At 40.8% G+C, this 27,734-nt stretch overlaps 1 protein-coding gene across 5 annotated transcripts in view; it reads right to left on the bottom strand.

Moving 5' to 3' along the window:
- KIF2A (kinesin family member 2A) overlaps window positions 1–27,734 on the bottom strand; it is an 83,117-nt gene that overhangs the window by 31,351 nt on the left and 24,032 nt on the right. For 3 of the 5 annotated variants that reach the window (XM_004608466.2, XM_055123863.1, XM_004608467.2), the window contains exons 2-6: window positions 10,568–10,662; window positions 10,051–10,170; window positions 6,495–6,549; window positions 3,836–3,958; window positions 3,207–3,307 (exon numbers count right to left, since the gene is read on the bottom strand). In XM_004608466.2, the coding sequence (XP_004608523.1) occupies window positions 3,207–3,307; window positions 3,836–3,958; window positions 6,495–6,549; window positions 10,051–10,170; window positions 10,568–10,662 (494 nt within the window). The remainder of the gene's footprint in view (window positions 1–3,206; window positions 3,308–3,835; window positions 3,959–6,494; window positions 6,550–10,050; window positions 10,171–10,567; window positions 10,663–27,734) is intronic. The other 2 variants (XM_055123864.1, XM_004608468.2) reach the window with 1 other exon arrangement.

The raw sequence follows: 27,734 nt of genomic DNA, 5'->3' as shown, positions 1-27,734 counted from the left end.
GAGATAAAAAGGGGATGGAGGAGAAATGAACAGAAGAGCATGACAATCTCACACACACACACACACACACACACACACACACACACACACACACACACACACACACACACACACACACACGAGTATGAACTTAAATGACTGTATGCTAGAATATTGCAAACAAAAAAATCAATTTTAAAAAAACTAAAGCAAAGAAAAAGAAAGAAACATAATGTTGAATTATGTTACCATTGTTTTTGGGCCACTTCCAGTGGTGCTCAGGGCTTATTCCTGGGTCTATACTCAGGGATCACTCTCCTGGTGCTCCAGGGACCAAACTGGGATTGGCCACATGCAAAGCAAGTTCCCTTTATGCTCCATTCTCTCCTTCATATAGAGCAACAGATTCAAAGGACTCAAAGTAAGGGTATTTAAAGAATCTTTAAAATTCATGGGGCTGGAGCAGCAAACATACGGGGTAGGGTGTTTGCCTTCTACATGGTCGATCCAGATTCAATTCACAGCATCCCATATGGTCCCTCAAGCACTGCCAGGAGTAATTCCTGAGTGCAGAGCGAGGAGTATTCCCTGAGCATTGCTGGGTGTGACCCAAAGGCCACATACATAAAATAAATGTATTTTAAAGATACATATATATAGATATATGCATATATATATGTATCTTTACAATTCAGGATCTCTCAGTACCGATTCCACTTCCGGGCATCTACCCCACGATTATGAAATACTTTAGGATATATGCACACACCTATATTCTTCACAGCATTATTTACAATATTCAAGACATGGAAATAATCCAAGTGCCCAATAACATAAGTGGTTATAGAAATGGTCGGACACACACACTATTCATTCAGCTATGAGAAAAGATGAGGTCTTGCAGTTTAATACAATATAGATGGAATGTGAGGTAGCCAAATAAGTTGGAGAATAAAAAACAATCACAGGACAATTTCACTCATATCTTTGAACTCAAGTTTTCGTCTACTGCGACATGAAAGAAGATGATCCTGGCACTTGGATGATAGGCATGGTGTAGCGCAGCACAGTATTTAAAAAAAAAAAAAAGTGGTGGAGACTACTGGGCATAGTGGTGGTGGTGGTGAAGGTACAGTAATTTGTACAATGAAAGTACAAAGGTTAACACTTTTGTAAGATTATCTAATTAAACTACAATGAAAATTTAAAATCAGACAATAGAAACATTTATACAACAATTAAGGCATTTTCTTCAAACCTGGCTTCAGTCCCTGGCAACGTGAGTGATCCCTAAGCAAAGAGCCAGACTAAAGCTTAATCACAGTCAGGCGTAGCCCAATTTGTCTGCTTTTGAACTAAAAAATAACTAAAAAGAAAAAATATATATTTGAAATTCAATAACTGAGCACTCACTACAATTTTTTTTGAAGCAAAAAAGAAAATTTCTATTAAGATACAAAAGGCAATAGTTAAAATCACTCTTAGTTCATGAGTAATAAATTATAGAACATTATAATAAGTCAGGTTTTTTCCAAAAAAAATTTCCATTGAATATACAATTAAATTTTTAAAGACTTACAAACATTTATTTAAATGTTAGCAATAATGTAGCACTGTTGTCCTTTGTTCATAGATTTGCTCGAGCGGGCACCAGTAACGTCTCCATTGTAAGACTTGTTACTGTTTTTGGCATAGCGAATACGCCACGGGTAGCTTGCCAGGCTCTGCCATGCGGGTGGGATACTCTCGGTTACTTGCCAGGTTCTCCGGGAGGGACAAAAGAACCGAACCAGGGTCAACCTCATGCAAGGCAAACGCCCTATCCACTGTGCTATTGCTCCAGTTCGTTAGTAATTGTAGCTCTAAAAAATAATATAACTATTTGCTTCAATTGAGAAGCAAAATATAACGGAAAAATTTTTAAAAATCACAAAGAAATGTGACACTATTTTGGAGTACCCAAAGGAAACAGCAGAGGGCGTCTGTGCTAAGTAGCTGTGATGTTTTGTGTATTATTTCAAAACCCTCACTGATTTATTCAGATTGAACACGAAAACTAAGAACTACTTAAAACTTTATGACTAATATTTAAATATACTCTTAAATAAACAGTACTACACAGGAAACAAGTTCTACGAATACAACATAGACACAGAAACTAAATGTGTGACAAGAATTTATAATATGTAAAGCTATGTAGAGAGATGAAGATTTGTCTTCTACTACTATTAACTACATTTGGAACCATCTAAATCAGACACAGGGAGAAGTAGAGGTCTGCTTGCAATAGCTAGTATAAATCAAAACACACGCTTCCTCTTTCATTACAACATTCTGAATTTATGACCATGCAAAACAATAATAAAATTTATGGTGCAATCATATACTTAATTTTCCCAAATGCATTTTTAGATCTATATACAAAGCTAAAACCCTATTATTCTCAAGTGGTATAATGTGAATCAAAACTAAAACTGTTATACAACAGCGCATTATTCAAAATGGAATACACTTTAGAGCTTTAGAACAGGTACCCACTAAAATATGACAAATTTGTGTAGTAAAAACGTGCCAGGAAAACCTCTGTTCACAGCCTACTCCTGGCTCTGTGTTCAGGGATCACTCCTGGCATGGCTCAGGGGACAACATGGGATGCCAAGGATCAAACTCAAGTTGGTTGCATACAAGGCAAGTGCCCACCCACTCTAATATCTCTGGCCCAAGAAAACTTCCTTTTTCCTTTCTTGTTGTTCTTGGGCCATAACCGGGGATGCTCATGGGTTACTGGCTCTCCATACAGGAATAACTCCAGGCTGGGCTTGGGACTATATGGAATGCTGCAGATTGAATCTGGGTTGATCATGTGCATCGCAAATACAATACCCAGTGGAGTCTCTCTAGCCCCTGAAAATGTATTTTCCTAATTTATTTTTTAAATAGAGCTGTATCTTGTGATGCTTGATGGTACACTCTTTAGGTCCAGAAGCTCTTTGGAGGCACCAAGACTACACTGGACATTATTTCTGGTCCACGCAGTAACCAGGACTGAAATTTAATTTTACAAGGCAGAGAAGGAAGTTTGGGCCATAACTAGCTATGCTCAGGAAACACAGGTGTTGCCAAGAACCAAATGCAGAACTGGCTAAGTGTAAGGCAAGCATCTGATCCTATGATCCTAACATAAGTTTTTAGTTAGTGCATAAATAAAATACATTATTGTAACAAACCTGGGCTCTTTTTTCTCGGAGTTCTTGCTGTTGTAGTCTCCTTTTTTCTCGTTTTTCTTGTAGTTTTTCTACTTCTTTTACACAATTAGATTTTCTACGTGCTAAGAAAAGAGAGAGATGAGCTGTAGAAGTATCATTTGTACAGTACTGAACTTAAACACAAAAATTTAATGAGTAATTTCACCATACACGCCAAATGAAAGAATACACAATGATAAAGCATGCCTAAACCACTATGAGCTGCTTTGACAAAACTAGGAATGGGAAGATATACAAAGAGTCGGAAAAAAAAATGACTCTGACATATTGATACATGTCATCTCTTGGTCTATAATCACAAAGTTTTGAATGAAGCGGGGGTGGGGGGGACCAAATGTAAAAACTGCCTTATAGTATGTCAAATTATTATTTGTCCCAAATTTTTAATTCAAAGCAACAGAAGCCCTATTATAATTTAATATTTGTTTTCCTTTCAAATAGAAATAAAAAACTAATTAAAAAAAACATTTTCCAACAGTGATAAAATAAAATTGGCAATTATACTGTTCATTTGTGAATTTATATGGATGACCAAGAGAGAATACATGTATGCCTAAAATGATTGAATCCTTGATACATAATTTACATACAAGGGGGTCCAAATTCCTTTTTTGCAGCTTGAACTGGAGATATATCTGAAACACTACCATTCTGTTGTGCAGAGGAAGACTGCTCAGGAAGCTGACTAGGCCGTGCACGTGCAGAACCAATGACTGCAAAGGAATAAAAAATTTTAAACTTTGACCAAAATATAGTAAAGGTAAACCCTGGAAAAAAGAAAGTGAGACATAAAAAAGAACTAAAATGTACATGTTGTGTCAGGTGTTGGGATATGATGTGAGGCCGGGGGTTCAATTCCTAGCACTGCAAAAAGCAAAATGCCAAGCCTCTAGTTAATCGTGTGTTAAGTGGAATATACAATTAATTCTGCTCAATTAACTGATGAGTTAAAAGAGGTGGTCAAAATTATGTGCAGATTTGGGTCTCATGAATGTAATCTTTGCTACAAAACACAATCTAAATAATTTATATAATAACCAAAGACAAACTTCATTTATAACAATCACTGAAAATTAAATGTACAGGGCTGCCAGAGTGACAGCACCGAAGGTAAGGCATTTGTCTTGCACACAGCCAATCCTAGTTCCATAGCCAGCATTCCATATGGTCCCCCTGAGCCCACCAGGGTGACCTGCGAGCACTGAGCCAGGAGTAAACTCTGAACAAACTAACTGTGGTACAAAAAACAAAAAGAAAACAAACAAACAAAAAAATAAGTGTGCAAGACGGTCCATGTACCTAGAGAGGGGCCCCTTCCAGGTCCTTTGCAATGACACCCAAGTGCACCCAAGGATGGGCTCCCTATGTTTCCAGGGTGCAGTTCCCTGTCATCCTAAGTGGGACAGAGAGAGCACCACAAGAGTAACCTCATGATTAGCTGAATTCAATAAACCTCAACCCTGATCACTGCTCCACAAAAACTGCAAAAAAATATGAATTTTAGGGGCCAGAGAGATAGCATTAGTGGGCAGGGCGACTGCCTTGCACGTAGCTGATCAAAGTTCAATTCCCGACTCCCCATATGGTTCCCCAAGTCTGCCAGAAGTGATCCTGGAGCACTGCCAGGTGGGGCCATAAAAATAGATTTTAACTGCATTCTGGTTTTGAAAAAATTCACAAAATTCAGGCACTAGAGAGTTACCACAGGGATTAAGGTGGGGCTTTTGTTCCATGTGACTGACCCTGATTCAATGCCCAGTATCACATGGACCACAAACACCTCCAGAAGCAGTCCTTGAGACATCCCTCCACCCCCGGATCCTCGCCTCAAAAGCACCACCAGAACTGGCCTGGAAATCCCCAGCAACCCATAGACAGAGTAGCAATATGCATCCTCTAAGCCCTAGCATTGAACTTCTGGAACAGTTGAATGAGAATCATCGGAACGGACCCTTGGGTCTTCAGAGCACAATGTGGGTGCACCTCCCCCCCACACACACACAAAAAAAAATTTGTATAATTTAGCACAAAAGAAGAAAAATTTATGTAATTCAGAAAGTAGTACTGAAAGCAGAAATTTTATTGAAGTCATACAACTTTTGAGACTGGAGCAATAGTACAGTAGGTAAACTGCTTGCCTTGCACGTGTCCAATCCAGGTTCGATCCCTGGCACGCCATATGGTCCTCCAAGCACCACCAGAATAACTCCTGAGTGCAGAGCCAGGAGTAACCCCTGAGGACTGCTGAGTGTGGCCCCCCAAAAAGTTCAACTTTCTACAATCCAAATCCCTCTTTCTGTTTCTCAAATATGCAGGGACATTATAAAGTGGAAAACACTATAAAGTTAAATATTTTACAAAGAAATATAAGTTTTTACAAACCCAAAGGACAGTGTTTAACACAGACTTTCAACCATAATTTCTAGTACCTATAAATATCTTACCCCACCATCAATAGTAGGAAAATAGAATTGTGAGCTCAACTGTGAAAAAGAGTCAAAAGTATGAGGGGAAAAAAAAGGATGAGGCAGATCTAGGTTTGAACCCTAGCATCACGTATGGTCCCCAGTGTGCCCAGGGAGGATCCCTGAGCATCACCTGGTATGGCTCAGAACCAAACTCACAACCCAAAAAAGTATGTGTGAGAGAGAGAGAGAGAGAGAGAGAGAGAGAGAGAGAGAGAGAGAGAGAGAGAGAAGAGAGAGAGTATGTGTGTGATGGGGAGAATAAATTAACTACGCATTACACTTTCTTACATAAAAAAAATATTGAAAGCCTGGGATTAGTGATTCTTGTGGCCTTAATGTTTCAACTTTCCTGACTTCAAAGTTTCCCACAATCTCTCTCCTACTAAGTTAACCAGAAAACCATGCAAAATGTTATGATTAAACTTACACTTGAATGTGACTTCTTCATTCCCTTTTACATAATTCTGCCCTCAAATATGGAAAATCAGATACATAAAAAATTCCATATAGTGTAATTTTTTATTTTTACCATACTTAAAAAAAATTACTGATATTTGTTTTGTTTTGGGGTCAAACCTGATGGTGCTAAAGAGACTATATGTTGTGCAAGGGACCAAAATTACTGACATTATTTTATCGGGAAATAAAGAAGATATTTTAAAAATTACTAATATAAAGCTTAAATAATTGTCAGCAATAATATTTACTTTCATTTACTTAAAATTTTCCTACAAGGCCATATCAGGAAATGAACAGGAAAATACATAATTTTTTACCTTACCTCGATTATCTCTTGGAGGAGGGTCATTTTTAACGGAAGCCACAGTCCGTCGATTCTATAAAATGAACATTTATATTCTCTCTTTACACACATAACCCTCAATTTGGTTGCTTAAAATAAAAGTAGGGAAGACATAATAACAAAACTAAATGGAGAAAACCATTTTCTAATGTACTATTAATACTATCAACACTGAACTTTCTTATATGTAAGTATTACCAACTCCAAAGCCATTTATTTTGAACATAGGAACTAAGCACTGCTCAGACTTTGATTAATTTAATCATTACCACAGCCCTATAAGGTCATTATTTTGCCATTCCAGTTTCATAGATAAAGAAACCTAAATAAGGAAGAAATTCCCCTAAAGTTTGTACTTTTAATCATCATACTATCAAAAAGAGAAATTTCATCTTTGTATGTCAGGGGATAATTTTTGTTTGGAGTTCTTTCTTCGTGGGGGGAGGGTGCTCAGGGGCTGCAGAAGTGCCACTGAGGGTCTCAGTTCAGTGCAAAGGCCTGAGGGTCAAACACTACTGGAGCCTTGCAGTGCTAAGGATACCCTGGGCACCCCAGTGTTACTGGGGGCCTGCAGGTACAGCCAACAGCACCTAGGGAACATGTGGCAGCGAGAATTAAATCTGGGTTGGGTGCATGCTAAGCAAATGCCCTAACCACTATATTATCTCCCAGTTCCAATAGCAACAGGTTAAAGCCAGAGTTTTAGTAGTGTGTGTGTTTGGGCAGCTTTTTGGGCCACACCTGGCAGTGATGAGAGCCTATTTATTCCTTGCTCAGGAAAGAATAAATTAGAGGCTATTTATTCCTTGCTGAGAATCACATGCATGGCCAGGGCCCGAACTGGGGTCTGTCAGCGGCATGAAGGCAAGCACCCTATCCCCGTACCATCTCTCCAGTCATCTACTGGGATTATGAATAAAAAGTAGTTTTAGACAACTTACAGTTCACTGTAAACTGATCAAGAAAAATGCACAAAATGTGCACTATCATGTTAAAAAGCTTTATTAAAACTTTTGTCATCTGAAAAACAAAATGCAATAGTTTCCAATACAAGCTGTGTTCTAATTAGATTAGTACTATTAAAGGGGTATCAAGGCCTGAGTAACAATAATAGAGCTACCTCTGGAGAACATGCTTTAAGGAGGCCCAAGTTGGGTCCTGGGCACCACACAGTCCCAACCCAGAGCCAGAAGAATCCCCTGAGCAGAGTCAAGGGTCTCCCCACCCCTACAAAAAACAAACAAAAAATTAATGGATATTGATGCAATATCCTATCTCCTTATACAGAAATCTGAGTATCTCTAGGAGTAAGTGCAAGGAACGAGCAGTTAAAAACATGAAATCTCTAGGGGGCTGGAGATATGATCCAGGTACAATTCCCAGCACCACATGGTCTCCTCAGCATCACTAGGTGCATCCTTGAAAGTCTCCAACAACCCAAGGTGACCTGAGTACCCCCAGCAATGGACAGAGCCCTCATGCTGGATCAACAGCCTGGCTGGTCAAGAAACACAGATGGGGCCTCCAGAGCTCCTGAGCACTGCTTGGGAGCCTCCCCCAACTGCACCCTCCAAAATAAGTTCTCCAGGCAATTTTAAAGCACAGTAGAGTTGCTAGTGATATACTCTAAGAAAATAAACTATAAATACTCTCAATTTGTAATAGTAACTAATAGCCACCAAGCAGGGCTCTCAGTGTTTTAAAATCATATGAACTGAAATCTATTTCTATGCATAGTTTACAAAGCAGAAAGTAATAGTGATAGTTAAGACTTTTTTACACTATATTTGGATACTTATATATATGCTTTTCCAGCAGGAAAGTGAGTTACAGGATTAAAGTCAAGTCATATTCCTCTTTGTAAATAGCGGAGAAAACCAACAAATGCTTCTTGAATGCTTTCTGAACACAAAGAATGACAGATTTAACAACACCACCTGGTTTTCAAAGAGTTGTATATGTACAAAGCTTAATGGTAAGTTTCAATACAAAGGAAAAGGGACTTTTCTTTAAAAATACTAAAAACAGTACCAGAAATAGCGCAGGGCAGGGAATTAAGGAGATTGCCTTACACACAGCCAACCCCAATTCAATTCTCTGCATAGCATATGGTCCCCTGTGCACCACCAGTAGTAATCCTGAGCACCAGGAGAAAGCCTGAGTACTCCAGGTAAGGCCCCAAAACCGAAAACAAACAAAATGGGTCAGAGAGATAGGATAGCCAGTAAAGTGTCTGCCTTACACTCAGCCTACCTGGGTTCTATCCCAAGCATTGTATGTAGTCCCCCAAGCCCTGCCAGGAGTGATATCTGAGCAGAGACACAGGAGTAAGCCCTGAGCACTGCTGGGTGTAACCCAAAATCAAAGAGACAACAATAAAAAATAATAATTTTTAATGTGTTTTATAAAAACACATTACATCTATTTTGTAAAAACAAAAACATAAGGAAGGATACTGCAATGGCTTACTCTTTATAGTTGATAAGGAATTTATGATAGATACTATAAATTCTTATATATAAAACTACTAGTTCAAATAGAACACAAATTTATTAAAGTCATTCTTTCATTACCAAATTCATATTCTACTAATGGACGCTGACAAGCTAATGGTTTTGACCGATACCTCTTAAGAAGTTATCAGTATTAGGAAAAATCTTAACCAGAGAAGAAATTTTTAGATTCACATCTCATTAACTGTGCATTAGACAATCTCAATATTTGGAAAGGTCTATAGGACTAGGCTCATGCATGTTTTGTAGACTGAGTGCAATCTCTAGCACCACAAGAAACTGCACTCAGTTTCTTGTCCCTGGAGCAATCAAGCACAATCCGGGAATAACCCAATAGCTACCAGGTATGGCCCAAGAAGCCAAAAAAAAATTAAGTTTGTGTTTATATATACGCAGGAGAATGAAAAAAGAATTAAAGTTATTTGTTGTTGGGGTCACACTCGGCAGTGCTGAGGGCTACTCCTGGATCAGTGTTCAGAGCATCAGGTGGTTCCAGGAACTGAACATGGGCTGCCTCCTGTAAACAAAGTATATGCTCTAGCCCACTGAGTTAATTCTCCAATGCCAAATTAAGGGGGGGGGGAGGGGTTGGAAAAAGAAAAAAAAAAAAACCAACAACCAAGAATGTGGGAACAAATAACTCAGCTGGAGGGTACCTTGTAGGTCATGAGGCAATGGGTTTGATTCTTAGTGCTGCCCAACATGCTGGATACAAGCCCAGCCCAGCAGCACTGCTGCTGAATTGCACAACAAAGTGTATGACCTCTAACACAGTGCAACAAAGTCTGCAGCAGCGCCCCCCACCTTTCCGTGAACACAATCAATTGTGTGAACACTGTAACCCTGTATATTACTTTTAGCAAGCCCACCACCAAGTGAGCGTGACCGCTGGTCATCAGAACAACAAAAGGCAGGGAAAGAAAGATAAAATAAAAAAGTAAACAACTATTTAGAACAATCTTCCAAGTCCTCATGTTTCAAACCTGAAGACAAATATACAACTCTTAGTTTTTGTCACTAACCTTTACAATTTTGTTTACTTTGGCTGAGGATGCTGGAGGCGGAGGTGTTTCTGGACTGGGTTCAATTTCTTCATCTGGTACAAGGTCAGGGTTAAGTGAAAAGATACTCTCCAAGTCAATCTGTTTTGTAAAATTGCATTTATTATTAGAGTGTATGTCAATGGTACTTATTTTCCAAATAAATGTACAGAGAATAAATGTCAAAGAGTTTCAGCTCAATGTGTTGTCTTAAAAATAGAAATATCTAGAACTAAAACTGACATATATTTGAAAATTCTTACGTAAGCATTTTGTGATCTTGATTATATAGGCGATATTATAAATATGCAAGAGAAACCTACCTTTAAATGAAATTTTTTATCATCTGAAAGTATTTCACAAAATGACAAATGAATCCTATTAAAAAGTATATACTCTCTGCTATTTTATAATCAGAATTTTCCCCAGCCCCTCCCCTATTCCCAATGCAAAATGAAAATTAAGGGACTAGAAACAAAACTTAGCCTAGTGTTCATACCTCTTTGCCTTTCGTATCTCCATTTTCTATCCACTCAACAGTTACACTTTCATTATCTTCATTTAAAGATGTTACCATTGCTTGATGTATTCGGCCTAAGGGGAGGCAAAACAGGTATTTTTTAAATGCCATGAATGACGGTACTCCTTAACACAGTCAAAAATCATTTGGCCTGGAGAGACAATACAGTGGGTAAGGTGCTTAACTTGCACATGGTCAACCAAGTCTGATCCCTGGTACCCCTGAGCCCTGCCAGAAGTGATCCCTGAGCACAGAAACAGGAGTAAGCCCTGAGCACCACTGAATGTGGCCCAAAACACAAAACCACAATAAAAAAAATCCAACCTTATACTTTGCAAACCTTTCTAAACTATGCTAGTGCATTTCTTAGGATATCTATACACTCTCCAAATTAGGGAAAGAACTTTTGTTTATGGAACCATAAATCACCTCGCTATATTGTTAAGACTTGGAACTCTAAAAAAAATTGAATTAGACTAAAAGTTTGTTTTCCTCTTGTAAGATAGATGATTATGATAGTATAAACTGCCTGAGATTCTATTCTGATAAGTGGCTGCAACTGTTAGAAACTCCTAACTGGACCCGGAGAGAGAAAACAGTGGGTAGCACACTTGCCTTGTATGCAGTCAACCTGGGCTGGTCCCCGAAACCCTCATCAGGAGAGATCCCTGAGTGCAGAGCCACAAGTCAGCCCTGAGCACCAGAAACAAATACAAATTTCCTATAAATCAACAATGACTATAGAACACAAAAGAGAAATTAAGACAAATACTATTATATTGATTTTTTTAAAATGTGAACTTTCTGTTTTTGTTTTTTGTTTTGGGGACATCCCCAGTGGTGCTCTGGGCTTACTCCTGGCTCTACACTCAAAAAGTTACTCATAGTCATGCTAAGGAGACCATTCAGGATATCAGAGATTGAACCTGTGTTGGCCAAGTGCAGGGCAAACAACCTACCCACTTTACCCATCAGGACCCTTAAATCCACATTTTAAAACCAAGATAAAAGATCTTGACTACAAAAGTTTGGGAAATTCCTATCAAAAATGTCTCTTTTTGCACCTTATCCACACAAATTTTTTGTCCCTATTTTCTATCTGTAGGAAAAAAAATTAAGAATTAAATTAATATAATAATTAAATTGATCTTAATAGGTCACTATGATTCCTGCCCCCACCTTTCGTTTTTGGGCTCCTCCTGACAGTTCTCAAAGTTTGCACCTGCTGGTGCATGGTGGACCATTCCTCTAGAATTCAAAGCTTATGCTTGAGTTCTTTAGGCATTCTCTAGAGAGGCCCTCAGAGGCTTCTCTCCCTGCTTTTCTCTGTGTGTGTGTGTGTGTTTGTGTGTGTGTGTGACCCACAATATCCTGCACACATGCAAAACAGGACCTCTACAACTGAGTCACATCCCAACCCACCTTTTTTAAATTATTACATAGTTCCACTATGTTTATCTCCAGTTATTTCATTCCTTTTGGGGGTCACTTAGGCTACTGTGCAATTTTCTACTACTATAAACACTGGAATAAATAATACTACACCTTTGCCACTGTGCATTTGTCACATTATTTCTTTGGGACAAACCCTAGAAAGAGAAACTGGTTATAAACATAAGGAGAGAGATGGGGACAACTCTCAAACAGTGCTCAGGGAGACCAGAGCCCAGTTACTCAAGCAATTATGCCATTGGTTCTATACGAGGGTCTGAGGATGCTGAGAGGTAAGGTCTCCCCAGGTCCCAGTTTTGGGGAACTGGGTTTGGGGCCATACCCAGCAGTGCTGAGAAGTTATGCCTGGTTCTGTGCTGAAAGGACCACACACAATGTGAAGGATTTAATTAGACCTGACCTCATAAAAGGCAAGGTCTAACCCTGTCTTTTCCTGAACCTCAATTTTTTTTTTTTAACCTCAAAAGTGGCACTCAAGAGGCCCTGGGCCACACCTAGCAATACTCAGCTGAGAAAGTGGTTTAATATGTGGTCCTGGAACTGGGGAGACTGTCCATACCACCCATGTGGTGTTGGGGGCGGGGGCGGGGCTCCAGGTCCACATGATGCCTGCCAGGCCAGGAGGTGGATGGAAGCCTTGCCCAACATGTGCCCTAGCCACTGTACTACCTCCTACCTTCTCAAACTGTTTAACCTATTCCATGTTTTCATCTTGCCCATTCAAATTATTTCTTAAGAGACTGTTAGATATCTGCATCTTCAACATCTAATAAAATGATAATGCTGAATATATGAATTTTCATGTGCACATTCTAAACAAAATCCTTAGAACATATATAATTACTTTAGGATAATGCGTAGCTCTTGAAACAATTTTTAAAATTCCCACTATAAAACAGTATGACTGTAACAAAAGCATTTAATTTCCTCACAGAAAACATGGCATTGATAGTTTTGTATTATTGTTTATGTATGAAATGACTGTTACTCACAGTCTTGTCTATGGGCTTATATAAAGATCTGAAGAAAGGGAAACGAGATGACTCAGTGGTAAAGCACCTGGCTTTCGAGAACAAGGCCACGAGTCTGATCTTTCGTGCTGAGAGCAATTCTGACAGTTTGCTAGTCCCAGAATGGCAAGGAATTTCTGGTCACACCAGAGAAGTATGTCAGGCACAACTGGAGGGTGCATCACCAGTGAGCATGTGTGCCAAAACTGCAACGGAAAGGAGTGTGAATGATCTCCACCCCACCCCCGCCCCGACCATCACATCAAAAGGCAGAAGAAAAAGAATTATTTAAAAAGTACTTGAAGGAAGAATAAATAAAAATCATGTTTTGAACTTCTATTATTAAAAGGTGTAAATGCTCTTACACAATACACAGGTGATCCCCAGCCCAGCTCATCACTGTGGCTTCTGGACCATGGGGTTGTGATATGAGGGTCACGTTGGTGCTTTTTATTTTTAACACCAGGGTTTTTGACTCTTGGCCATGTGCTGGCTGGACAAGTGCTTTAAGCCAATATTCTTCAATCTCTGTACATCTGCAGACTGGCATCTGTTCAGTACTTGTAACTATAGAGATAGTGACCGAAGGCTAATGGTGAAATCACTGAGAAATCGGTGTCCTTTACACGCAGAATCACAAACAATAGGAATATCATGACTACCTAAGAGCTGTACCACCATGAACTCACATCTGCCAGGCAAGTGTTTTAGCCAAGGAAGCATTTTCTAAGCCCCTACAAGTGTTTACTTGTTTTAACCTTCACTTTAAAAACAAAGCAAGAGGCTTGGGGGGAGGGGTAGTGCCAAGGCACAAATAAGTGTTTTCCTTACACTGCTGAGCACGGAGTCAGGGATAGCCTTGTGCACCACCAGCATGGACCCAAAACTAAAACAAACCCCCCAAAGTGGGGGAGGACATGGAAAGAACCCAGGATCTCATAAATATGATGCAAAAGTGCTACAATGGAGCAACATCCCTGGCCTTTGAGGCTTTTAAACAACACTAAAGTATACTCACAACCTTTCCATGACAAACAATATCACTGTCACTGTTACTGTCATCCCATTGCTCATTGATTTGTTCGAGCGGGCACCAGTTGGGCGTTGGCCTTCCATGCGGCCAACCGGTGTTCAATTCCTCCGCCCCTCTCAGAGAGCCCGGCAAGCTACCGAGAGTATCGAGTCCTCGAGGCAGAGCCTGGCAAGCTACTCGTGCGTATTGGATATGCCAAAAACAGTAACAATAAGTCTCTCAATGAGAGACATTACTGATGCCCACTCGAACAAATCAATGAGCAACGGGATGACAGTGACAGTGACAGAGACAAACAATATAGATCTAAAAATTAATTTCTGTGAGAAGCGGGGGAGGAGCAGGGCTCCAAAATACTACTGTATTCAGGGATCATCACTGGCAGTGCTTGCGGATGGTATGAAGTGGCAAGGATTGAACCAGGGTCAGTTGTGTGCAGGGCTTGCTCTGTACTATCATTGAACTATCTCTCTGACGTCCTACATGGCTACTTTTCACAACTACGTAGCATTCTACAAAAAATGAACTATCATGCAGGGTGTTAGCTTAAGAGGGTACAGATGTGATTCCCAGCACCACTATGCATAGCAATAGTAATGGTCAAGTACTAATCCTTCTCAGGCCTTGAACTAGTGGGCTGGGAACTGCTGGGGATGGTCCTTATGTATGAGACAGATTGCAATTTAACTAATCCTTTACTAGGATAATTTAAATAGTCTGTTGACATAAAGATGTTACATGAAGGGGCTGGAGCAATAGCACAGCGGGTAGGGGGTTTGCCTTGAACGCAGCGACCCGGGGTCAATTCCCAGCATCCCATATGGTCCCCTGAGCACCGCCAGGAGTGACCCAAAAAGCAAAAAAAAAAGATGTTACATGGAGTAGCTATAGTATCTATTCACTGTCACTGTCATCACTGTCATCCAGTTGCTCATCGATTTGCTTGCGCTGGCATCAGTAACGTCTCCATTTTGAGACTTGGTAACTGTTTTCGGCATATCTATTAAGTATGCTTTTTTTAAACCAAAGGATACTTCTCTGTATTTTAAAATTCCTCCTTCCCTTTTTGTTGTATGTTCCAATAAACAAGGGTATTGCATATTTTATAGCATTTACATACACCTGGTTACCATATGCTGGAGGTTGCATTTAGTATGTGGAGTACTAGCAGGGATCAAACTCACGGCCTCATGCCTGAAAGATTAGTTTACCACTGAGGTATTCCTTGCTCTCAAAAAAAAAAAATTAAGGGGGCTAGTGCGATAGTACAGTGAGCAGGGCGTTTGCCAGCATCCCATATGGTCCCCTGAGCACCACCAAGAGTAATTCCTGAGTGCAGAGCCAGGGGTAACCCATGTGCATTGCCAGGTGTGACCCAAAAAGAAAAAAAAAAAAATTTAAAGAAGGCTAGGATGTAGCTCAGCAGCAGAATATTCCAGTGAGGACCTAGGTTCAATCCTTGGTATCATAAATACACAAAACTTTAACCTTTCTTAACATACCCTTAAAGATTGTTTTTAAAGTTTAATAAATGGTTCACTGAGATTCACAAATACCTCATTGCTAACTGTGAGGGCCCGGTATATATGAGTATTTTTTAAAAAAAAAAAATCATTATAGGAAAGTTTTTGCTTGACAACTGGTAAGCTACTAGTGGCAGAACAATGTGATGCTTTATCTAAAATTCATTGTTAATAAGGATCTTAGACACAGACAACACAGAGGAAGATCAGTATTAAAAACATTCTTCTGAGGCCAAGAGATACGACAGTGGACAGGTGACTTGCCTTGCACATGGCAAACCCAGGTTCAATCCCCAGCAGCCCACATGGTCCCCTAAGTCCAGCTAAGTATGATCCCGGAGTACAAAGCCAGGAGAAGTAAATCCCAAGTATCACAGGGTATGGCCCCAAAACGAAAACAAAATTCTGTCACAGTTAGTAGAAGGATACGGAGCACCAGGTAAATTTAACTGGACATTTTAATTCTCAGCAGGACAAAAACACCTAGTCAAAATAGTTCATGGGATGGCTGGGTTAGGAGACAGGAGCAGATGAAGGGCCCAGGCTTGCCCTCTCCTACACCCAGAAAGCAGACAGCAGAGGTTCTCACCCATGCACACCTGCCGTGGCCAGAGACTAAAGAAAGCCAAGGGGCAGGTGTACATATGCCCAGCAACAGCTTACAGTGCCACCAAGCCCCAGCAGGGGTCACGGGTTACAAGGTTTCGACGGCAGGTCGTTTCGACGGCAGGTCACAGATTCGGAACGGATGTGCACACTGGACAGAGAACAGTGTAGGGACAAGACCAGGTCATCATATGCTGGAAGCAGAGATAGTGAGTGACAGAACTAGGGCACTGTAATCTGGGCCTGGATAGACAGTCAGTGACATCATGCACAGGTAAAAAGAGAGGACTGAACACTGGGGAGGGACCTGTCTACTTAAGCTTTGTAATAAATTTTGCCTCTTTAAGTGTTTGGTATGCAAATTGTTCATACAATAGTCAAGAACCCATGAGCTAAAAAATAAATCCATAAACTCAGAAGTAAATCCACTTTTGCAGTAACACTTCCACAGAGATAATCCTCCATCAATCATGGCCCTCCAAATATCATCCCATTTCTCTGGTTTGAGAAAACATCTGTATTCCATCTTCACTGACTCCTTGCACTTTGACTATCTGATGCCTATTTACCTTCTTGTGAATTCCATCACATACACTACCATACTCAAAAAAATAACAGAACAAATACCACCAGTTTAAGAGTTTAAGAGCCCTCTAAGGGCTAGAGTGATGCTTAACAGGCTGAGTACATGCTTTGCATGTAGGAATCGGATTTTATCCCCAACTTCATGGTTCCCCAAGCACGGCCAGGAATAACCTGAGTCAAGAGACAGAGGTATCTCCAGGGCATGGCCAGGTACAGCCCCAAAACAACAACAACAAAACACCTCTTAAGACAGTAACTTTGAAACCCTATGTGTCATTTTCTCAGTGATCTACCCTTTCACGCTACGAGAGATAATCACTATCATAACATGATAATAAAGCTGGCTTTATAGTTCTGGCTTTTAAGGAGATTCTGACTCTCCTTTCAGTCTTCTTTTGAATAACAATGTTTCAAAAGATGCATTTATAATGTTGTATAATACCTAGAGTTGCTTTCCTTACATATTCCAAAATTTAATCTGCTGAGTGACACCTGAATTATGTCTTTTTAAAATCTGAACTGTCACTGTTTATTTTATAAGCAGGGAAACTTCCTTTGGGTTAATTTTAATAGTTCTGTACTATAAGTTTTCTGTCAAGTCTCTAAAACCATGCCTGCATTTGCAAGACAAAGACAGCCTAATTCCCAATAGAATCTGGGTCTTGGCCTGTAAAATAAGCCCTACTGTCATTCAGTCATTTTTGAGAACAAGGTATCAAACCCTGTTCAGTCAGGGGGGTAGGGAGAGAGATAAAATCCTCAGTACAATCTCATGATTTTCCTTTCATGAGGTTCACAAAAGACAGATCTCAGATACAGACCAGCACAGAAGTCAGGTGGAGAACTATTTTCCTTAGTTCCTAAACCCTAATCAGCCCATTCCTTTGTTTTTCACTTTAAGTGTATTTTTAAATGTAATATGGTTTTTGCAACTATTTGGTTTTCAAGACCTCTTCTTTTGTGTTTCTGGTACACACCCTGCTATGGTCCTGCAGTGCTTGGGGCCTATGGGAGACAAGGACTGAACCTGGGTTGGTTGTGTGCGGGCAAGGCAAGCGCCCTACCCTACCTGCTGTACTATAACTCCAACCCAAGACATCCTCTCCTACATCTTTTTTTTTTTTTTGGGGGGGGCCACATCAGACAGTGATCAGGACTTACTCCTGGCTCCGTGCTCAAGGATCACTCCTGGTGGAGCTTGGAGGACCACATGGGGTTCCAGGGATTAAACCCAGGTTGGTCAAGTAGAAGGCAAGTACTTTATCTGCTATAGTATTTCTCCAGTCCAAAAACATCTTCCTTACAACAGAATAGAGTAAGCCTAAATGTGGCAGCACGGACAAATTCCAAAATCACTGCACATAATAAACATGTAACAAAACAGCACATGAATTGACTTCCATTGCCATCTACAGGCATGGGGTGGGGGAGAGGGGATTCTACACTTTTCAAGCCATGGAACACCTAAAACATCTAAAACTGCTAGTTACAGCAATGCTGTATCTTCAGCAAGCAATCAATTTGTCCTGCTTGTTAATAAGTTAAATCAGATCTGAACATGATGGTTTCTTCTTCAGACTCTAATTTGGATTCAACCTTCCATTGTACTCACAAGGTGGTCAAATATCCTTTAAATCAGAATGCCCTTTCTAAGGATTCTTTCCCCCTGGAAAATGAGACATGTAAGTGGTCACCAGACATCAATTCACAGGGCCAAGTAAAAGGTACAACTATTTCCACTCCTGGAGAAGCATTTCTCAGACAGGAGTCCTAGAGATATTCCAAGGGAACCACAGATATAAGGCACAGATATGGGAGGCCACAGCATGAGATGGGAGAACCCAGCCTATCAGTAAGTTATGGGGTTTGGAGTGGGGGGGAGGGGGAGAGAGAGAGAGAGAGAGAGAGAGAGAGAGAGAGACTGTGTGTAACGGGGTGTTGGGGGGAAGAACTGTCCTAGAGAAGCTTAAATAACTGCATAGGGAAACAGTATGAGAGTAACTGGCCATAAATTGCCTCCTCACACCAATTTATTCTGAAAGTTATTCTGTCACTATCACTGTCCTAACGTTCATCGATTTGCTCGAGTGGGCACCAGTAACGTCTCCATTGTGACACTTGTTGTTACTGTTTTTGGCATATCGAATATGCCACGGGTAGCTTGCCAGGCTCTGTTTTTATGCAACAAAATTACCTGAACCTTGAGTGTTTGGTAATCAACAGTTCAAACCATCTTGGCTTAGAATTCTAAGATTTGATTTCCATAATAATTGTAAGATTATTGCAGTTTTCTATTCTTGGTTCCTTTGATAATTTCTAGTAGATTTATATGACACATTGGGCATAAAGTTGTTCATAATCATACTGAGTATCTGTAATGAATATCACATTTTCTTTCTTTTTTTAATTTTTAAATTTTATTTTCATAAGGTTGTTCACATTACCATATTCAATATTTCAACACCAATCCCATCACATTACACCTTCCCACTAACATTATTTCGAATTTCCCCACCACCGTTCAAGCCTACCTGCCACAGGCAGATGCCAGATAATTTATCTTCTATTGCTTATTATGAATATCATGAGTGGTCACACAGCAAAGCGCTCCTGGAATTCTAAAATTATAAATGATTGGGGCCCGGAGACGACTCTGTAGGGAGGTAATCCATTTTGAGATTCATTTGGACAATCACATTTTCTTTCCCAATTTTTCAACTTTTTTCCTTGAACAATTTCACCCGACTTGTTAATTTTATTTTGTCTTTTCTAATAGGGGTCTGAGAAAAGTGATTTTAGGGTGAAGTTGTTCTCTTGTAGGCATGAAGCTACTTTGATCCTGGTACCCCACATCTAAATCTGATTACAGTTACAAATACCAAGCATTTGTGAGCACTGTAACCAACAACTGTGAGCGTCTATGTCATCCCAAAGACAGAAAGGAAAAGAATGGAGACAAAAATGGGTGTTTTTTTTTTTTTGGAGCCTTTAGATACTTAACGCTTTTATTAAAATTTCAATTGTTCAACTTAAATCTGACATTCCCTCAAGAAAGCAAGTTTTGGTGGTATCAGGAATTGAATCCAGAGTTTGATACACACATGCACAGTTAATGGCTTTACTGAACCACATTCCCAGCATCCCCCTTAAATTCTTAGGTGGAAAGGACTGGTATAGCACATGCTCCTCCTATGTTCTAAGTCCTGAGTTTTAATCCTCAACAATACCCCCTGCCCCCAACACACACACACACACACACACACACACACACACACCAAATTCTTGGGATATTTAGTTATTTCTCTCCAAGAAATGCTTTAGCAACATGTCACAAATTTCTGTACGTAATATTCTAAATATTATTCAAAATCCTTTTAATTTGGGAGGTAATTATTTAAAAAAAAACTTTTGCAGAGGCTGTAAGGTTTGCTCAGGCCGGCGGATGAAATAGTGACATTTCCGGAAGAATCAAAGATCACCTTGCCTCCAACATGAAGACAGGACTTATGGCCCACCTGGACAGGAAGCCACGAGGCTGCATTCCATGCTTCCTCATATCCACCTCCTAGGTAACAGGTAACAGGCCAGACCAAACACACCGGTTCCACTGGTCTCTGTTCCCCGCTCCCCTTCCCCCTCCCACAAGACAACTTAAAAGCCCCCTTAGTCTCTCCCCAGCTTCATCAGAGGTTCGCAGAGTTCCATCCAGCAGCGCACCTCAATAAACTTGTCATATTTTCTTCATTTAATTGTCTCTGTCCCTCTGCGCTGAATAGGGTGCTCAAAGGGTTCTCAAATCTATCGGAGGCCACACCCAACACTACTGGGAGGCAAAAGGTCACTCCCAGCACCACTCTGGGTATGGTAGAATTTGGGGGGACCATGTGGTACCAGGGATGAACTCAGAGTCTTAATCATACTGGCATGTGAACTCATTACTTGGAACTATCCCCCTTATTCTAATTTTCTTTATAAATCTTTGATTCACGAGTTACCTGGAAGTGTTTTTAAATTTTAAACACCTGGAGGTATTCTAGATATCCAAATAATTTTCTCAAGATGATACACTTGACCAATCTGAACAAACCAAAGCCACAAGCAACTGATATAGTTTCTACTGTACGGTGACTAAGTATGTCCTGTATTTCTATCTTATTTGCAATGGACTGAGTCCCTTAAGAGAAATTATTTCCTACAAATCTAGTTCAAGGAAGTAAATCAGAAAATTCTCAGCATCTTTAAAGAGGAGCCATACTGATTTTTCAGTGCCTAATCAGCCCTTTAGGAATCAAACTTTTGCCCTCGTTGGCTGCATATTTATTTTTCAATGTTTCTAATCCGATCAACCAACTAGCTTGGCCCTCGTTTCCTCCTCCGTCTGCCCCATGGCACAGGCTGCCATGGCTGGGAGAGTAGCCCAAGACCCACCGAACCGGGGCGGCAAGGGGGAGAGCCGCCGGGACCTTCCGTGGGCACCCAGAGACTATACATGTGTGTGTTTATAAATTTCATAAAATATTATATTTAATATATATTAAATAGATAGATTTTTATAGATTTTTTTTTTTTGGCTTTTTCTGGGTCACACCTGGAGATGTTCAGGGATTACTCCTGGCTTTGCATTCAGGAATTACTCCTGGTAAGCTCGGGGGACCATATGGGATATGCTGGGAATTGAACCCAGGTTCGGCGGGGTGCAAGGCAAACACCCTACCCCCTGTGCTATCACTCCAGCCCCTATAGAGATTATTTTAAAGTAGCTTAACAGATATAACTTTTTAAAAAATTTTATTAGTGAATCACTGTGATGTAGTTACAAACTTATAACTTTTGTGTTTGCGCTTCACTCATACAGTGACCGTTTACCCACCCCTCCACCAGTACCCATTCTCCTCTACCAATGATCCCAGTATCCCTCTCACCACCCCCACCCTGCCTCTTCGGCAGGGCATTCCCTTTTGTTCTCACTCTTTTGGGGTGTTGTACTTTGCAAAAGAGGTACTGAGTGGCTTTCATGTTCAGTCTAAAGTCTACTTTCAGCTCGCATCCTCCAACCCAAATGGGTCCTCCCAATATCCTCAACTTGGTATTCCCTTGTCTATCTAAGCTGCCTTTTCCCACAGCATGTGAGGCCAATTTCCAAGCTGTGGGGCAGACCTCCTGGTCTTATCTCTACTACTGGGTGTTAGTCTCCCACTCTGTTATTTTATATTCCAAAGATGAGTGCGATCTTTCTATGTCTGTCTCTCTCTTTCTGACTCATTTCACTTAACATGATACTTTCCGTGTTGATCCACTTATATGCAAATATCATGACTTCATCTTTTCTAACGGGATGACAGTGACAGTGATACAGTGACAGAGGATGTTGAGCCATACCTGGCGGTGCTGAAGTCCTGCTCCTAGCCAGTGAGTAGGATCACTAGATGTGATCCCTGGCGGTACTCTGAAGGCCATTTGTGATGTCAGGGATTCAAGCGGGGGTCAGCTTCGAAGCACGTGCCTTATGTCCTGTACTCCCTCTCCCGTCTGTTTATACTTTCATATTACCAGAATGCTAAAACTCCGTGATGATGATGGTGCATTTAATTCATGATCTTAATGCATGCATTCATTCAGCTACTCATTCAAGTGATTTCACATAGTTGTGGACTGGAGCGATAGCACAGGGGGTAGGGCGTTTGCCTTACACGCGGCCGACCTGGGTTCGATTCTTCCATCCCTCTCAGAGAGCCCGGCAAGCTACCCAGAGTATCCCACCCGCATGGCAGAGCCTGGCAAGAAACCCATGGCGTATTCGATATGCCAAAAAAGTAACAATAAGTTTCACAATGGAGATGTTACTGGTGCCCGTTCAAGCAAACTGATGAACAATGGGAAGACACTGCTACAGTGCTATTTCTAATCCATTTCTACTTCATAGTGATGTCTTCTGGTTATACACTTTTTTTTTTCCTTCTGGTAGGGGCTTGGTCTGTGGCTACTACCTGGATCTGGGCTCAGGGGTCATTCTAGCAACTGAACCATGAAAGGCTGCATGTAAGGCAATAAGTGCCTTAATCTCTATGCTATCTCTTTGCTCACTACATGCCTTTTTAGTTTTCTCTGTTGTATCTAGGACAATAGGTTGCCAACACATAAGCTACACTATACTATTTTGACCAAAAGTCTCATCCCATGCCTTAAGTTATAAATCATTTTCAATGAAAATGGGAGTCAGTTTGGAAAACTGTAATTTGGCCTAATTAGATAAAATCAACACTGGAGCCAAAGAGATAACTGAAAGAATTGAGCCCAGGTTTGATCCACATGACTATATGATCCCCTGAGAATTACTGGGAACCACCTGCAAAGTACAGAAAGTCTGGAGCAGCCTCAAGGTAACACCACGTTCAGTTCCCAAACCAAATAATTAGAACAGTATTTATGTAAATTAACTTGACTTCAAAACTACATTCCTGGCTTCTTACATTTCTTCTTTCTTCTTTTCTTTCTTTCCTTTTTAATGTTTACTCCTGGCTCTGTCCTCAGGAGACCCAGATGAAATGCTCGGGGATCAAGCCTGATCAACCATGTGCCAGGCAAGCGCTCGACCCACTGTACTGTATCTCCCACTCCCTTGTACTTTTTTGATGAAAATACATGGCTTTCCCACACACACACTTTTTGGGTCACACCCTGCGATGCACAAGGGTTACTCCTGGCTCATGCACTCAGGAATTACTACCAGCGGTGCTCGGGGGAACATATGGTATGTTGGGAATCTAACCTGGGTCAGCCTCCTGCAGGGCAAACGCCCTACCCGCTCTGCTATCACTCCAGCCCCGACACATGGGTTTGTAAGAGTAAAAATGTTTATATATTTTAGGGATACAAAATAAAACCAAAAGCCACCCCTACCAAAGTGCCAATATCCTTCAACAATCATCCACTGGACCCTTTCACACTCCCAATCTCAGTTCTCTGATCAGAACCTACGGGGTTTTGTTTCCACTGGATATTTCCCTTTTGCTTTATTTCTTTGTATGCCAAATAAGAAAACTTGATATTTAAGACTCAGCATTGCACCCAAAGAGTACAGGACTGCATTCATCAAAGAAAAGCGGGAAAATTGCAAGGACAAAGGTAGAAATCTGCCAGAAAGCAGAGGTGCCAGATCAGGAAACTTATTTCTAACTCCAGAGAAAGTAGGGCAATACCAGACTCCCAGGTGGCTCCAGTGAGTTCAGTACGAGCCTTCCCCTGGTGCCATCACCACCCTGCAGGACAACTTCTCACAAAATAACTGCATTGGTCCTCGGCTGGCAAATCAGTCACATGTGGCACAGGCACAGTAATTGAAACCTTTTTCTTTTTTGCTTTTTGTATCACACCTTACAGTAATAGAAGGCTACTCCGGGAACAGCACTTGGGAATCATGCAATGCCAGGGACCAAATCAGCATGCACTCCTTTTGAGCCATCGCCCAGCAAAAGATTTCATCTTTATTTCAACCTATTTGTTACAATAAATTACAGTGTAGAAAACACCATTTGTTGAATGTAAAAATTTTTTCACTTCCACTGTGAGAGTGAAAAACATTGGCAAGGAGTTTGGGGAACTACTGACAGATCCTGCAGAATGTCTTCCCAATCATTATTTTTCCAGTGGAATTAATACCTCTTGGGTTTTAAAATTCAAACTTTATATTCAACGCAAAATATTTTAGCTAATGTTTATATAGGATTTATATCTGTGTATGCACTGGAATGTAAGGTGGTCTGAGTTTGATCCCTAGCACCACATGGTTCTCTGAACAATGCACTGGGTGTACTATTATGTATCACTTTATCAGTCATCCCACTGTTCCGTCAATTTACTGAAGCGGGCACCAGTAACGTCTCTATTACACTCAGCTCTGAGATTTTTGTAGCCTCTCCTTACTCATCTTTCCCAAAGATTAAAGGCTCTTACAGGGTCAGTGGAATGAGACCTATTGTTACTATTATGTACTAAACAAATAAACCACCATAATATACTAAATATTTCAAAACATAACCTATATTTCAAAATTTCTTGGAGGGTCCCCACCCAGAAGTGCTCAGTTGACCATATGGGGTGCCGGGGGCTGAAACCATATTAGCAGTTTCCAAGCATCCTGCCCTCTATACTATCACTTCAGCCCTATTTAAAAATCACTTGTTTGATTCATTTAAGAAGTAATTTGGGGTGTGGGATGTGACTCTGTGTAGATTACATCCCCACACGTAAGGGTGTGTAAAACCCAGGATTAGAATCCCCAGGGGAAGGAAAAAGATAAAAAGTTGGGCCAGTGGTGGTAGGAATAGGAGTGCCTATTTTACATGTGTGAGGCTTCAAGCTTGAACCCCAGCACTGGTCCACATTACCGAGTGTCAACAAATGCAGCCTCCAGCATACCACAACAGAGTTCACAAACATATAATTCCTGACAAGCAGCACAGTCAAGTGCCTGAGCCGGAGACACAACATAAGTGAAGGGCGCCGGGGAGATAACTCAAATGACAGAGCACATGCCTAATGTGGGAGGTCCAGCTTTCAACCCCTGGTACTGCATACTTCGTCTGCAAGCACGACCACCAAGCAGCACCACTGAGGTGGGCCTGGTGGTACCTAAAGATTGCTGAGCCACAGCAATTTGCTACCAAACCCAAACAATGCATCCTCAGGGTAGCTGAGAAGCACCCTTGCAAGTGGTCCCTACTCAAAAACTGGAGCATGGGGTAGGGTTTAGAAGGGGGAAGAAATTAATCTTTGCATCACTTAAGTTTCTATTATGGTGAAATCGCAGGAAAAAACAAATATCAACTTCTACCCAAAAACTGAAAAAAAGCCACAGATGACTAAACATAACAAGCACCTAAAGTCAAATCACGTGAGCCCTGATGAACCAACCTAACATAGACAGACTCTATATTATTAGACCTTCTATCGTTCTTGCTATTTTGGGGGAGTCACGCCTGACAGTGTTCTGAGTTTACTTCTGGCTCTACGCTCAGAGCTTCTGGAGTGCACTTTGATAATGCTTGGGTTCATATATGAATGACGCCAGGGTTGGATGCTTCTGGACACTCTAAACTTTAAAATTAAAATAGCTTCCTCAATATGGGTATTTGTGCTCTTTAACTTGCCATAAAAGCCTATATTTATTGAACTATCAAAACCAAGCTTCACATGTTGACAACTGCCTTTTGGTCTTTGAAAACAGAATTCTATTATGTTTCCTAGTTCACAGCTGAATCCACAGCAGCTGTGAAGTTAAGAAATGCCAGCTAACCAATTAGGTTGGCATAAACCTTGTCTAGTGTAGGATAACATAGGATATGTAGGACAAAATGATATGTAGGATATGTAGGATAAAATGATATCAGTTATAGAATAATATCTTTCATTAGCAACATTATCTCCTGTGCTCATAAACAGAGCAGAAGGAATGCATAATACTATACCTGGCTGTAATTCCAAAGCAGCTACCCCTTCATTGAAATTTAACTATTTATTTAATCAGCAGATAGTTGTCAACTGCTTAAGAAACACTCATTGCTTTAAATTATTCCCAAGAAACAAAGCCTTTCTGCCTTTTGGGATAATTCCCAAGTTGAGATCATAGAGGGAAATGTCGTAAATCATTGGGCAAAAAAAAATACAGATGCTGAAAAGATTCCCGGTAGGATAACATAGCCTCAGGTAGTTTAGGTTTATTGGGTTACTCCCATCACAGTGCTCCTATTCCTCTGTGTTTATTTGTAGCTTCTTTGTAAGTGTTCTGTTGACTTGTAAATATTGTTTTTCTCTTCTCCTTGAGTCCTTTGCATAGTTTATTCAGAGCAATGTCCTTTTTGTATGGACACAGGAAGACTTAGCAAATGCTATGCTTTTGTAACCTGGGAGTCATTTGACTCTACATGGTATTTTCCTCCTGGGCATCTGTTCTCTCAACCTAAGCCTCAGCTGCCCTTACTTCCTAACACCCCCAAAAGCAAGGTCCCTACGAGGGACGAGACAGACCAAAGGCAAGCGGTGAGTTGTATGCTACCCTGGCATCGAGATGGGCCTGGCCAAAGTGCCTAATGCTTAACTATAAGTTAAGAGCTTGATCATGGACAAATGTTGTCATGATCCAAACAATATAACTAGATTTGGACCCTGCTAGGGTGAGGAGTGATTAATCTGGCCTGAGTGCTGTAGTCTGAGTCTGTGGCAAAATGTTGCCAGGAGAGCTGCCTCGCAAGCCTCAAGGTATCTCTTGCTATGTCCATACAAAAATAACTAGTATTAAGATGTTAATGAGTGCTTGGACTAAGAAAAGAAGAAGAACACCTTAAGAGTCAGGAAGGGCTTTGGAATGCCCAGCCCTCAGGAAGGGCTTTCTTATGATGATTTTGATACCTGGCTGTTTGTAGCCTAGGGGTAAGGGGGAGAGAGAAAGAGGGAAGAGAGACAAGAGAAGCCAGAGAAGGCGGCAGTAGATCAAGAAGTGGATCAAGAAGTGCGGGAGATGGGAAAGATGGAAGATTGAATAAACGGTAACTAATCAGCAACCAGCTTGGTCCTCTTCCTTCTGTCGCCTGCCTTGACCAACAGCACACACAGCGGTTCCAGAGCACTGAACACGGGTGGTGAGACAGAGCCGCACGGAGAGCCCACGAGTGCACACACCCTTCGGCGTGGCTTAGTTTTTTACAGTCTAGCATATAGTATAATTTGGTTGCAAAAGCAGAAGAAAGAGTCAATATAAAACTAATAAAGTATTATATTTATTTACAAGTCTGAATATTTAAAATACTAATATATGTCACTGTCATCTCATTGCTCATTGATTTGTTCAGCGGGCACCAGTAACGCCTCTCATTGAGAGACTTATTGTTACTGTTTTTGGCATATTCAATACGCCACGGGTAGCTTGCCAGGCTCTGTCG

Source organism: Sorex araneus, chromosome 1, assembly GCF_027595985.1.
Source record: "Sorex araneus isolate mSorAra2 chromosome 1, mSorAra2.pri, whole genome shotgun sequence".
NCBI lineage: Eukaryota > Metazoa > Chordata > Mammalia > Eulipotyphla > Soricidae > Sorex > Sorex araneus.
This window is presented reverse-complemented; position numbering and strand designations above follow the sequence as displayed.